We start from the raw sequence: 12,438 nt of genomic DNA, 5'->3' as shown, positions 1-12,438 counted from the left end.
TGAGCCTTGGAAGAGTGTTTTTGAGTGCACCATTGTTCTAAAACTTGCATATCTTTAGTGCACCATTCAATCCTAGTTTTTTGTATCATTTGAGCTTAAAGTTTTTATACTAGGATTTTGTGAGATCATTTATTTGTAAATCTTTGAGAGGAAGTTTCTCAAGAGTGGGATATCTCTTGAGAAGTGTAAAGGGTGTTTGGAGCCAAAAGTCCAAGAGGGTGAATTGGAACCATAATCCAATTGTATTGCTTGAAGGCTTGGTTTGGAAGCCTTGAATTAGTGGAACCTCAAGCTTGGGATTGAAGCTAGGGGAGAGTGGATGTAGGCCAGGTTGCTCCGAACCACTATAAGATCTTGTGTTTGCATTCTCTCTTCCCTACTCTTTTCATTTATATGCAATTGTCTTTATATTGTTTATTATATACTTGCATATAATTGTCTTTTATATTCACATAGTTTAAATTTGCAAAAAGAGACCACCCTATTCACCCCCCTCCCCCCCCTTTAGGGTGATTACCATAGGTTGGATTAGCCTAATTTTTCTAACACAGTAGACCATGGACCTTAATCAATTGGAATGTTTATTTTAACTTCAAAAGAAAATTGTTTCACTTTATAACAAATAATTAATGTAATATGTGTTAAAAGGGTAAATTGAATTTATTTAAATGACTCAATACTTAATATTGCAAATATTGGAAGGTTAATATTAAATTTATTTCAAAATTTGGACATAGATTAATATGTAAATAGGAAATTGGATATAAATTTAGAAAAAAATAATGTCCCAATACTTAAGCATAAGTTAGAATTGGGATATTTGAAAAAAATTAATTTTCCTAATAGGCTTTAATTGGAATGGCGGGCAATGGTGGATTAATTAAGTTATATGATTTCTCATATAGTTGAAGATGTAAATTACAATGCTTAAGCATATATTAGAATTGGAATTTTTGAAAAATTTTAATTTTCCTAACTTGCTTCAATTGGAATGCTTAAGAATAGGTTGAAAATGGGAATTTTTAATAAATTGCTTCATGAATATATGAATTTGGATATACTTCCATAAAATTGGAAGTATTATCGAACTTCAATTTACTTAATTATCCATAAAGTGAATATAAATAAACAATAACATCCATTGATTTAAATCTGTCATTTTGCATATAGCTTATATAAATTTAAAGTTATACATAATTCCATTTGAACTTACTTTAAGCAACAACATTATGGTAAATAATTGGGACATTGTTAATATTTTAATGTCACCTAACAAAATAAACCAAAAATGAGAAATTTGAACCACCAAATGTACTGATGTAGAAATAAATTCCTACAGGTGGCAACATGTTAAATTCTACCATTACTTCACCTACCAACCAATAATATATGTTTGGAGTTTTTAAATAAAATCTATTTTTTGAAGAGAAGTGGAGATTGCAAGAAGAGTTTTCAATGTGGAAAGCCTCAATGCCAAACATCGCCTAAATTTGTGGAGATTAAGTTGCATCAAACTTGCAATTTTGGTTTTCAAGGTATGGTCATCAACGCACCATTCATGTCGTAAACAAAAACGACTAAATTCATTTTCAATATAATTCCCCCAACCTTTAATAGGGGGAAATTTTTTTTCCAAAACCTATATATAATTAGAAACATTTGTGTTATATAGAAATACGATGTAGTTGATGTCCACAAAGCTTTATGACTATTTTCCTTAGTTGCCAAATTTTTTTTTTTCCCATAGTGGTATAACCACCAATGGCAACCGGTTGCCTAATTTTCTCAATCGATTAGCTTAAATTTTGCAACCAATACACACTACCAAGAATGGCTTGTTAGCCAAATAACATGAACTGATAAACCTGTTAGCTTCTGATTGAGAAACAAAACTCAACTAGAACATACTGCCATAAATAGAGGAATAACGAAATAGAGTCATAATGATCGACCATTTGGTACCGATCAAGAACATCTTCTCAATCGATACATACTGACTATGCATTGTATCACTTATTTAAGATTTAGAGAACATAAATGTTGACTAGAATTATGCCACCGATTGACATTAAGTGAGATGTTTGACATTGAAGTTGCAATTGCTATAATTGAGAACATTTTATCTGAATGTTAAGTGGAACAACCAGAGATGGACAAAGCTCATGAAAAGGAATTTGATATGAAACTTGAAGATAGGGTACATGAGGATCTATATACTTGTGGGAATTATTACCATGATGCAATTACTTTGAAAAAGAAGGTGTTGAATGGTATTTCGACAGAAGAAGTGTTCAAATTAGAATTCAATTGTATAGACGAGACAAAAACATTTTACAACAAGTTTGCTAAGGTTACAAGATTTACTAGTTGAAAAGATGAATTAAAATGGGATAAGAATGGACTTATAGTATCTCAGAAGTGGATGTATTCCAGAGAAGGACATCGGTTAGCAAAGTGTTTTCAAAAAGAGAATTGACAATGTGAGCCATGATTGTTGACTAGACTTGGATGTGAAGTTGCATTTCATATTGGGTTCAATCAAAAAGTTGGAAAGTGGATTGTTAAGGAGTTTAAAGGAGAGCATAATCATCCTTTGGTCAATGCTATTAACACACAATTCCTTTGGTCTCTCCAATCATTAAGCAATCCAGATAAGACACAAGTTGATGTTATGCATAAAGTTGGTATCAAGACAACCCAAACTATGAACTATATGGTCCAACAATCAAGAGGACATGAACATCTTGGTTTCACAACAAAAGATATATACAATCATGTTGATGCAATGCGTAGAATTGAAATAAAAGATAGTGATGTGGAAGCGACTTTTGTTTACTTGTGGGCAAAGGTAGAAGCAGATCCTTCATTTTATTATAAATTCAATGTGGATGATGAAAGTCGACTAGCAAACTTGTTTTGGGCTGATTTGAAATCTTGATTGGATTATGCGTGTATTGAATATGTGTTGGCATTTGATACAACATACCGCACCAATACCTATAAGAAATCACTAGTCGTGTTGGTTGGTGTTAATCATCTCCACTAAACGGTGGTCTTTAGGTGTCACTATTGATAGATGAAAGTATTGGTACATATGAGTGGGTGTTAAAGACGTTTATTATTGCAATGATGAACAAGAAGCCCATTTCTGTTGTAACTAATGGGAATGTGTGCCATTGAATGTGCATGACATCTCCAACGAAATGCATTCACGAATGTGCATATTAAGGATTTCAAAAGCAACTTTGCAAAGTGTATGTTCATGAGAGGCAATCCCAAAGAATTCGAAGACACTTAGCATGAAATGGTTAAAAGGTTGGGCCTTCATGGGAATCATTGGGTTAAAGAGGTTTATAAGAAACACAAAAGATGGACCGAGACATATTTGCGGGGAAATTTCTTTAGAGGGATGAGGAGCACACAAAAGTGTGAGAGTATGAATGCTTATCTAAATTGATTCTTCAAAATTTGTTTGCAACTATATGAGTTTGTACAACAATTTGTTCCATGAGCCAAGATAAAAACAGAAAGAACATAATAAAGCATATCCAAACTTTATGAATGTTTGTTTTATGCTCTTGGTTAATTTAGAAGCAATTAATTTGTAAACTTGAGATGTAGATTAAATTCGCTATTTTAAAAAAGCAAAAAACATAAACCATTTTTCAATTATATTTTCTATTTTTATAAAACGGTATACATGTATGATAACCATAATTTCTTTTTTATTTTTTATTTTAATAATGTTTTTTTATATACTTTGTATTCCATATATTTAAAAATAAAAATATTATTATTTTTACAAAAAATGCAAGTAATCTTAAAAGATTTATTTTGAAAAGTTACCAATCTTTTTTAAAATTAAAGAGAGAGAGAGAGAGACATATTACTATATAAATTTTAAAATTTTTTAAAATAATATTTAGGAACATAATGGAAGGTCATACTTTTTGCATAAGAGATTATATATTTTATATATAAATAATTATTATTATTTAAAAAATAAATAAATAAAAATAAAGTATATCCAAACGAGACCTATAATAAAAAACTAAAAATAAAAAATAAAAGCAAATGAAAAAAAAATGAAAAGTCTTTTTACCAATTACCTCTAAATATCTATAAATAATAAATGTAAATGTAAGCAAAGTTAAGAACGCAAAGTTGAAAAGATAGTTTATTGTTAGTCCACTATTGTTCGATCAACATCCATATTTTTTTAAGTAATCTCATCACAAACACAAGCCATGTAATATAGTTGAGTTGAGTAACATTAATCTCCACAACATCTTCAATTATATTTTCCTATAAGATCTCTATGGTCATGCATCCTTATAAAATTGTGAATTGCACAACAAACAACGACAATATTATTGGGAATCTTGAATTACTCTGCTTCCTAGCTTTGGATCTCATTAAGTACATGAAACTTTCCTATGACTACTAGATAGTAGCAAGAGGAAGCAAATATGCACATAAAACATTTTTCAGGATCTAAATTACAAGTTTGATGTCCTTACCAGGATCTAGATGATTTTCCTATGGGTGAAGATTATTGTAAATCTATAGGCGATCTTGAAAACTCAATAATTTTTCACCTAATGACTCACTCTTAAATCTTGGTACTTCGATGGTGGAAATATGAGAGGGTGAAGGTTGTGGTTCGCTCCTTATGAAACATATGGGAGAAAGTGAATAGAAGAAACTTTGAAGCCTTAACCCCTAAAAAGGTATTTAAAAGCTTTCCATGGACTTAAGTGACTTGAATTCACCTTGAGTTCAAGTCGCCTAATCTAGCCCAAAGTGGCTCGTAATTGATGAACTAACCTAATAGAACTCTAGTTAATCAATTAACATATCCATTTTCAAATATTATAATGTTCTCTTTTCTAAATAACTTTCCTTTTTTGAAAAAAAGAAAAAAAAATCCAATTTCACTAGGAACATATCTATTCCATTTCATACTCCATATGCATGCTAATGGACCAACTAAAAATTACTCCATCAACCACAATTTAGTATTTTTGTTGTTTCTTTTAGTATTAATTAATTAATTTAATAAAAAAATGACAATATATATAAATAAAAAACACTACTATAAGAAGAAGTATTTTAACAAACTTTAACTCAATTTTAATATTTCAATTTCTAAGAAAATAACGATTCATCAATTTTAATCCAATGTGCACCTTCATTTTGATATTGATTGAAATTGTGTTATTGTAGGAGAAGAAGGATAACTATATTGATTTAGTATACTTTAAAAACACCCTCGGTACAATATTGACAATATCATCTTTTATGAAATCAATTGTCCTTTGACTACACTAGAATATGTGGAGCTCGACATGTTTGGAAACATAGGAGAATGTTCTTTTGTTGATATTATTACCAATATTCAATATTGGGTCATTGATAGCATTACCATACCTTCCCTATTTATTATGGGTTAGTTATTCATCAACATGAGTTTAGCTTACGATGTACTTGGAAGTCCTCAACCAAATGAGTATTTAATAAAAAAGGTGACAAGGAATTCCATTAATAACTGACCATTTTGATCATTTGGAACAGCTCGATGAATTTAGTAGATCTTTTTAGGAGGCCCTAATGACCATAGATCGAGCCTATCCATTTTTATAGTGCGATGGTTGGTTTGTTCATGTATATTTGTACCTACCATTTCTTTTTTAGGGTTAATATTAGCAATGTAGTTCATCTAACAATAAACCTAATCCAAATTAGAAAGCTAAGACAAAATCAAATCTGAATGAACAAAATGTTGAATTGAATTGTACTAGTAAAGCTTTACTGGGGTTATTACTCATTTTTGTATTTGTTATTTTACTTTCCAATTATTTCTTCAATTAAGAATTAAGAGAACAAAAGGGACTAATAAAATATACAATAATATTAGGAACTCTCTTGTCTCATTTGGAAAGATCTCATCTCATAATTATCCATGATTATTTATGTCTTTAACAGGAACATTTGATGAAATGTGGAGGGAAGTGGGGTAAGTGGTCGATACTACTAGAAAGATTCCTTTTTGGCTGATAGGTATTGTAATTAATATTCCATTGATTGGTTTGATAGACATTTTCTTTTATAGCTCATATTTCAGAGTGGGTTCATCCTTGTAATAATCAAGGTTTGAAATATCGATAAATACAAATATATCGGTATTTGAATTTTAAGGATATATCGAAAATATCGGAGAAATATCGGTGGATATTTTGATAAAAATATCGGTGAATTAAAAATTCATGAAAATATTTATAAAAAAAAACTCTAAAAAATTATAAAATAAATAAAAACATACATTTTAAATTTATTTTGTAAATATAATTGACATTATGAAGAAAAATATCTATATACAAGGATATATCGGTCTTAATAAATAATTTATTATTTATCTATCAAATTAATTTTAATTTATAAAATATTAGAACTTTGTTATTATCATTATTATTTATATTTTAGTTTTTATAAATAAATTTATATTTTAATATTTTAAAATAAGGTCTTAGATTTTGTAGTTTTTTATCTCCATAATTAGTGAGAGGGTTTTCTACATAAAAATCTTACGCCTCATTGTTTATATCTTTTATATTTGATATTCTGTTTGAATTGTATATATCTAATAGAAAATATTATCCTTAACATCTCTTAGGGTAAAAGAATTGGGTATAACATATAAATCTTTATTGAAAACTTTTAAATCACCCATTCACCCACCTAGGTGTTCTCTATTGGACTTTCGATTTTTCACATACAATACGTCTAATCACTTTTTGTAGATTTTCATAACTCTGTTGTGCAAAAATGCAATGTGCATTTAGAATAGATGTTCGAATTATTATATATATATATTTTTTTTATATATATCATAAGTGATATGGAATTGGATTGAGTAATCTATTCCTTTATCCAAGAAAAGGTATTTCTAGGTTGCATGTCCAATCATTGATCCTGATATTTACTAAAATAAATTAGGTAGGTCACTAGTATCATTACCTATCCATGATTTCGCTATTTATTGAAATGATTTTACTGGAATGTAAAAGGAATCCCTTGGATGGGTAGAGATATAAAAAGTAAGCACGCTTTTGAACACTTTGTTTATGTACAAAGTAAAAAATATTTTAATTAGATTAATATCAACAATGGATCATCTTTTAGTCTTTCATTGAATGATAAATCATTACATGTGATGAAGATATACAATTTAAATGTTAGAAGATCCAATATTTTAAAATTGTATATAAAAAATGATGGGAAAGGTGGAAACAATACCAAATATAATTTGATGGTTATAAGCAAATCCAAAATCTTTGTAGATAGATCCAATCATTAGTTCCCAATAATGGGGCAAATGGAATTGGATACATAAATTAATTAATAAAAAGAAATAGAAAAATCTTTTATTATGTCACTTAAGTTATATAGGATTATTTGTTGAATCCAAGAGTTAAGAATAAGAAGTTATTCATTACCCGAAATAGAATAACCACTTAGAATAAGGAAACATATTATATTTGTTGAGAAATGCAAAATCATATAAATAGGATCCTCATTGTACATCTTGATCAATTGGATCGTTTCTTTATGGATTCCCATACGAGGCTTTTATAGATATGTTTTTAGGCATTTCTTTATCATTTTGTCCAACAAGAAAATTTCCTCTAATTCTATAAAAAAAAAAAATTAGAATACTATTCACATAAGTTTCTGATCGCCTAGTATTCCACCAATTAGTAACCTAAGATTCCAAACTTTTATTAAGTGATAGAGAGATTCACTAAGACAAAACTACTATAGATGCAAGATATAGAAGGGGAATGAATGAACATTTTTTTTTTTTGTCATTTTTTTGTTCAGCTATGAATTGTTAATGAACCCAATTCATTTGTCGACTCTCGATCTAATAGTTCTATCAAGCTTGAGTTCTATTACAAGGTATCAAACCTATGAATCTATTCTTTGTTTTTTATTTGCGATTGAATAGTTATTCCTTGAATCTAGAAAGAATATAGAAAAAGAATAAGAGTCTACTTCAAATGAAGAATAATAAAAAAATATTGTTTCTAGATATCTCCACAATTGGTAAAATTCTGAACACCCCTTTCGATGAATTCCCGAAAGAGTAACTTTTTTTTAATGAATATTATTCGGATTTCAAGACAAAAGAACTCCTTTTCGACCATTTCTATCAAAATATTTAATATTTCAAAAAAAAAAAAAACTAATTACCAAAATAATTGAGAGAAATTTCTGAAAAATATTGTAATGAAATGAAGTGGCAAAACAAGATGACATTCTATACTTATCAGGTTTACTCCTTAAGGAACACAAAAAAATATATTAGATAAAAAGAAACCTATGTACATTAGTTTCTATTAATTAAACCCTCAATTAAGTATTTTTGTGATAATTGATTTGGACGGCATTAAAAAAGAAGAGTGTGAGATTTATTATCCGTAAAAAATTTAAACATATTCAATATACTGTTCATAGAGTATAAAAGAATTCTAGTTACATTTGGATGTCTTTGGTAAGGTAAACCCTCGACTCAGACAATAAGCTGAGAATATGCTATCCAAGGATGGGGTGATAACGGCGTTAACGGTGGCAGATGGAACATTCCCTCCATGTCTCCCTCCTCCCAGACGGCCCTCCAATTTGACGGGGTTAAGGGACAAACCCCCAATACATTACTGGCTGGCGCCAGTGTGCAGTCAGATTCCGGCAAGTGCTCTTCTTGCTTTAGAACCTTAATCTCCACTTGTTGTCTCTCTTCAGTCTCAATGTCTCTCTCCCTTTTCCGGCCAGATGTCGCTGGTGGGTCAGAACCCGACCAATTATCAGCTTCAAGAGGGAAATTGAGAATAGCTTTGGAACCACGCATCTTGAAGGCAGCTCGATCATAAGCTCTGGCGCCTTCAATGGCAGTCTCGAATGTCCCCAGCCATACCCTCGATCCTCTCCGATTCGGGTCTCGAATCTCCGCCGCGAATTTCCCCCATGGCCGTCGGCGCACGCCTCTATAATGCCTGATATCGCCTGAATCGGACTCCGCCGGCGACTGAGAAACGGTGGGCTGAGGGACCGAGATGCTGAGCGGAGGTCGCCGATGACTTAATGTGGAATTTTTGGGGGATTTGGTTTCAAACTGGAAAAACCCTGATGGAGCCGAGGTAGAACAGTGGAGGAGAAAAGGGTTGTTTTCATCTTCATGGAGATCGGAGAAATTAGAGAGCGGAACAATATCTGAGGTGGAAGGACTTGAATCAGAGGTTGAAGTTTGGGATGGAACATTTACATGAGAGACGAAGCCTTCGAAAGATTCAAAGTCGAAGAGGAGCTGTTGGTGAATGAGGTGAAGCGAGGAAGCTTCTTCTGCCATATCAATGGAGATGAGCACTGGGAGGTAGTGTAGTATTGGCACTGCAAACAAGTAGAGAGAGCGAGAGTGGAGAGGAGAGAGTGTGGTGGAGCTATATATAACATGATGGATAGAAAGAGGAGGTTTCAGATGAGGTTCCTAGTTGGGGGAATGAAACTTCTTTGTGGTAGTTTATGTCGTTCCTCCGGCAAAACAAACAGTGGTTTCCAGGGTACTTCGGTTCTTCCCACATGTTTGCGTCATTGACCCATATGAATTAATCAGTGGTACACAGCTGTTGTCTACATGCCACGTGCAAGGCTGAACTTTTTTACTGTTATATATATGGGTTATGCTACATGAATAAAAAATATTAAAGAAAACCAATTCTCGAGCTTAACCAACCTTATCAACCTGCGGGGGAAAATTAATCTCGTGCACAACACATTGATATCATCTATTACAATAACCAATTATAAAATCTGTTTAAATGTTTAATATAATAATTGTCTTGGGGGAATTTTTTTTATGAAGTAGAAAAAAAAGAAAATTTTGGAAAGAGAAACTGCAATTTATTTATTTATTTTAATATAAAGTGATAAACCCAAGAGGTAAAGATATAAAATTAAATTTAAAATAAACTAAAAATTATTTTATATATATATATATATATATATATTTGGTGATATAAGTTATAATCAAGGAAAAGTAAATTTATTTTATTTTAACTTCAAATTATTTGTTGAAAAAGTTAGATGAATATTTGAAGTGTGAAAAGCAATATAATTGGTTTATGAATTGAAAAAATATTGAATAATTTCAATGAATTGAATAGTAAATGAAATTAGATTTTTTTTTTTATATAAAAATGGGGAAAAAATAGAAATAAATTTAAATAAGTAAATATTATTTTATAAAAGTAAAATAGTTATGTACTAATTATTAATTAAAAAATATATGAATAAATTATTTTTTAGCTTTTAAATTTACTAACACAAAAGAGTGGTTGAAATATTGAAAATAGAAAAAAAAATATAATTAGTAACTTGCTAATTTTTTAGTAAATTTCGATTTTGAATTTTTCGGCCATCCATTGAACACTCCTTAAATGTATAATCGATATGCCTAAACAATATCCAAGTCATGTGAAGTCATAAAAAAATTTTAAAATGTGAAAAAAGTGGAGAATTGGAAGGGTACAAAAAATGTGAGGATTCCTCACATTCTTCGTACCCTTACTAATTTTTTAGTATTTTTGGATTTTGATTTTTTCGGGTATGCATTGAATACCTCTTAAGTGTAATAAACTTATCTAAACCATATCCAAGTCATATGAGATCCCATTTTTTAAAAAAAAAAAACTTCAAAGAAGTGGAGAAATGGATTTTGATATTTTTGGGCATTCATTGATATTTTTGGGCATTCATTGAACACCTTTTAAGTGTAATGAACCTATTTAAACAATATCCAAGCCATATGAGATCCCAAAAAAAAATTTAACTTAAAAAAAAATGGAGAAATGAGAGGGTACAAGGAATGTGAGGATTCCTCACATTCTTCATATCCTTACTAATTTTTTAGAATTTTTGGATTGTAATTTTTTCGGGCATTCATTGAACACCCCCTATGTGTAATGTACCTATCTAAACAATATCCAAGCCACGTAAGATCCAAAAAAAAAACTAAAACTTCAAAGAAGTGGAGAAATGGGAGGGTACGAGAAATGTGAGGAATCCTCACATTCTTCGTACCCTTGCTAATTTTTTAGAATTTTTGGATAGTAATTTTTTTGAGGATCCAATGAACACCCCTTAAGTGTAATGAACCTATCTAAAAAATATCCAAGCCACATGAAATCCAAAAAAAAAAATTAACTTCAAAGAAATGGAGAAATGGGAGGGTACGAGGAATGTGAGGATTTCTCACATTCTTCGTACCCTTACTAGTTTTTTAGAATTTTTGGATTGTGATTTTTGGATTATAAATCAAGGAAAAGTAAATTTATTTTATTGTAACTTCAAATTATTTGTTGAAAAAGTTAGATGAATATTTGAAGTGTGAAAAGCAATATAATTGGTTTATGAATTGAAAAAATATTGAATAATTTCAATGAATTGAATAGTAAATGAAATTAGATTTTTTTTTTATATAAAAATGGGGAAAAAATAGAAATAAATTTAAATAAGTAAATATTATTTTATAAAAGTAAAATAGTTATGTACTAATTATTAATTAAAAAATATATGAATAAATTATTTTTTAGCTTTTAAATTTACTAACACAAAAGATTGGTTGAAATATTGAAAATAGAAAAAAAAAAATATAATTAGTAAATCACTAGTTTTTTAGTAAATTTTGATTTTGAATTTTTTGGTCATCCATTGAACGCCCCCCTAAATGTAATCAACATGTCTAAACAATATCCAAGTCATGTGAAGTCATAAATTTTTTTTAAAAGGTGAAAAAAGTGGAGAATTGGAAGGTACTAGGAATGTGAGGATTCCTTATATTCTTCGTACCCTTACTATTTTTTTTTAGTATTTTAGTATTTTTGGATTTTTATTTTTTCAGGCATCCGTTGAATACCCCCTTAAGTGTAATGAACCTATCTAAATAGTATCCAAACCATATGAGATCCCAATGTTTTTTTTTAAAAAAAGAACTTTAAAGAAATGGAGAAACATGGAGGATATAAGAAATGTGAGGATTCCTCACATTCTTCGTATCCTTGCTAATATTTTTAGAATATTTGGATTTTGATTTTTCTATGCATCCATTGAACACCTCCTAAGTGTAATGAACTTGTTTAAACAATATCCAAACCATATGAGATCCTAAAAAAATTTTAAACTTCAAAGAAGTTGAGAAATGAGAGGAAACGAGGAATGTGAAGATTTCTCACATTCTTTGTACCCTTACGAATTTTTTAGAATTTTTGGATTGTGATTTTTCTAGGCATCCATTGAACACCCCCTAAGTGTAATGCACCTATCTAAACAATATCCAAGCCACACAAGATCTAAAAATAAAAAATAAAATAAATAAATAAATAA

The 12,438-nt window shown here is 29.9% G+C and overlaps 1 protein-coding gene across 1 annotated transcript; it reads right to left on the bottom strand.

Annotated features, from left to right (window-relative positions):
• Positions 1-8,449: 8,449 nt before the first annotated feature.
• Positions 8,450-9,633, bottom strand: LOC100251013 (ethylene-responsive transcription factor 5). The gene has a single exon (XM_010664002.2). It carries the CDS (start codon positions 9,404-9,406, stop codon positions 8,573-8,575), a length of 834 nt encoding a protein of 277 aa, XP_010662304.2. The 5' UTR covers positions 9,407-9,633; the 3' UTR covers positions 8,450-8,572.
• Positions 9,634-12,438: the final 2,805 nt, after the last annotated feature.

This window comes from Vitis vinifera, chromosome 16 (genome assembly GCF_030704535.1).
Source record: "Vitis vinifera cultivar Pinot Noir 40024 chromosome 16, ASM3070453v1".
Classification (NCBI taxonomy): domain Eukaryota; kingdom Viridiplantae; phylum Streptophyta; class Magnoliopsida; order Vitales; family Vitaceae; genus Vitis; species Vitis vinifera.
The sequence above is the reverse complement of the archived record's forward strand: the minus strand, read 5'-3'. Positions and strand labels throughout refer to the sequence as shown.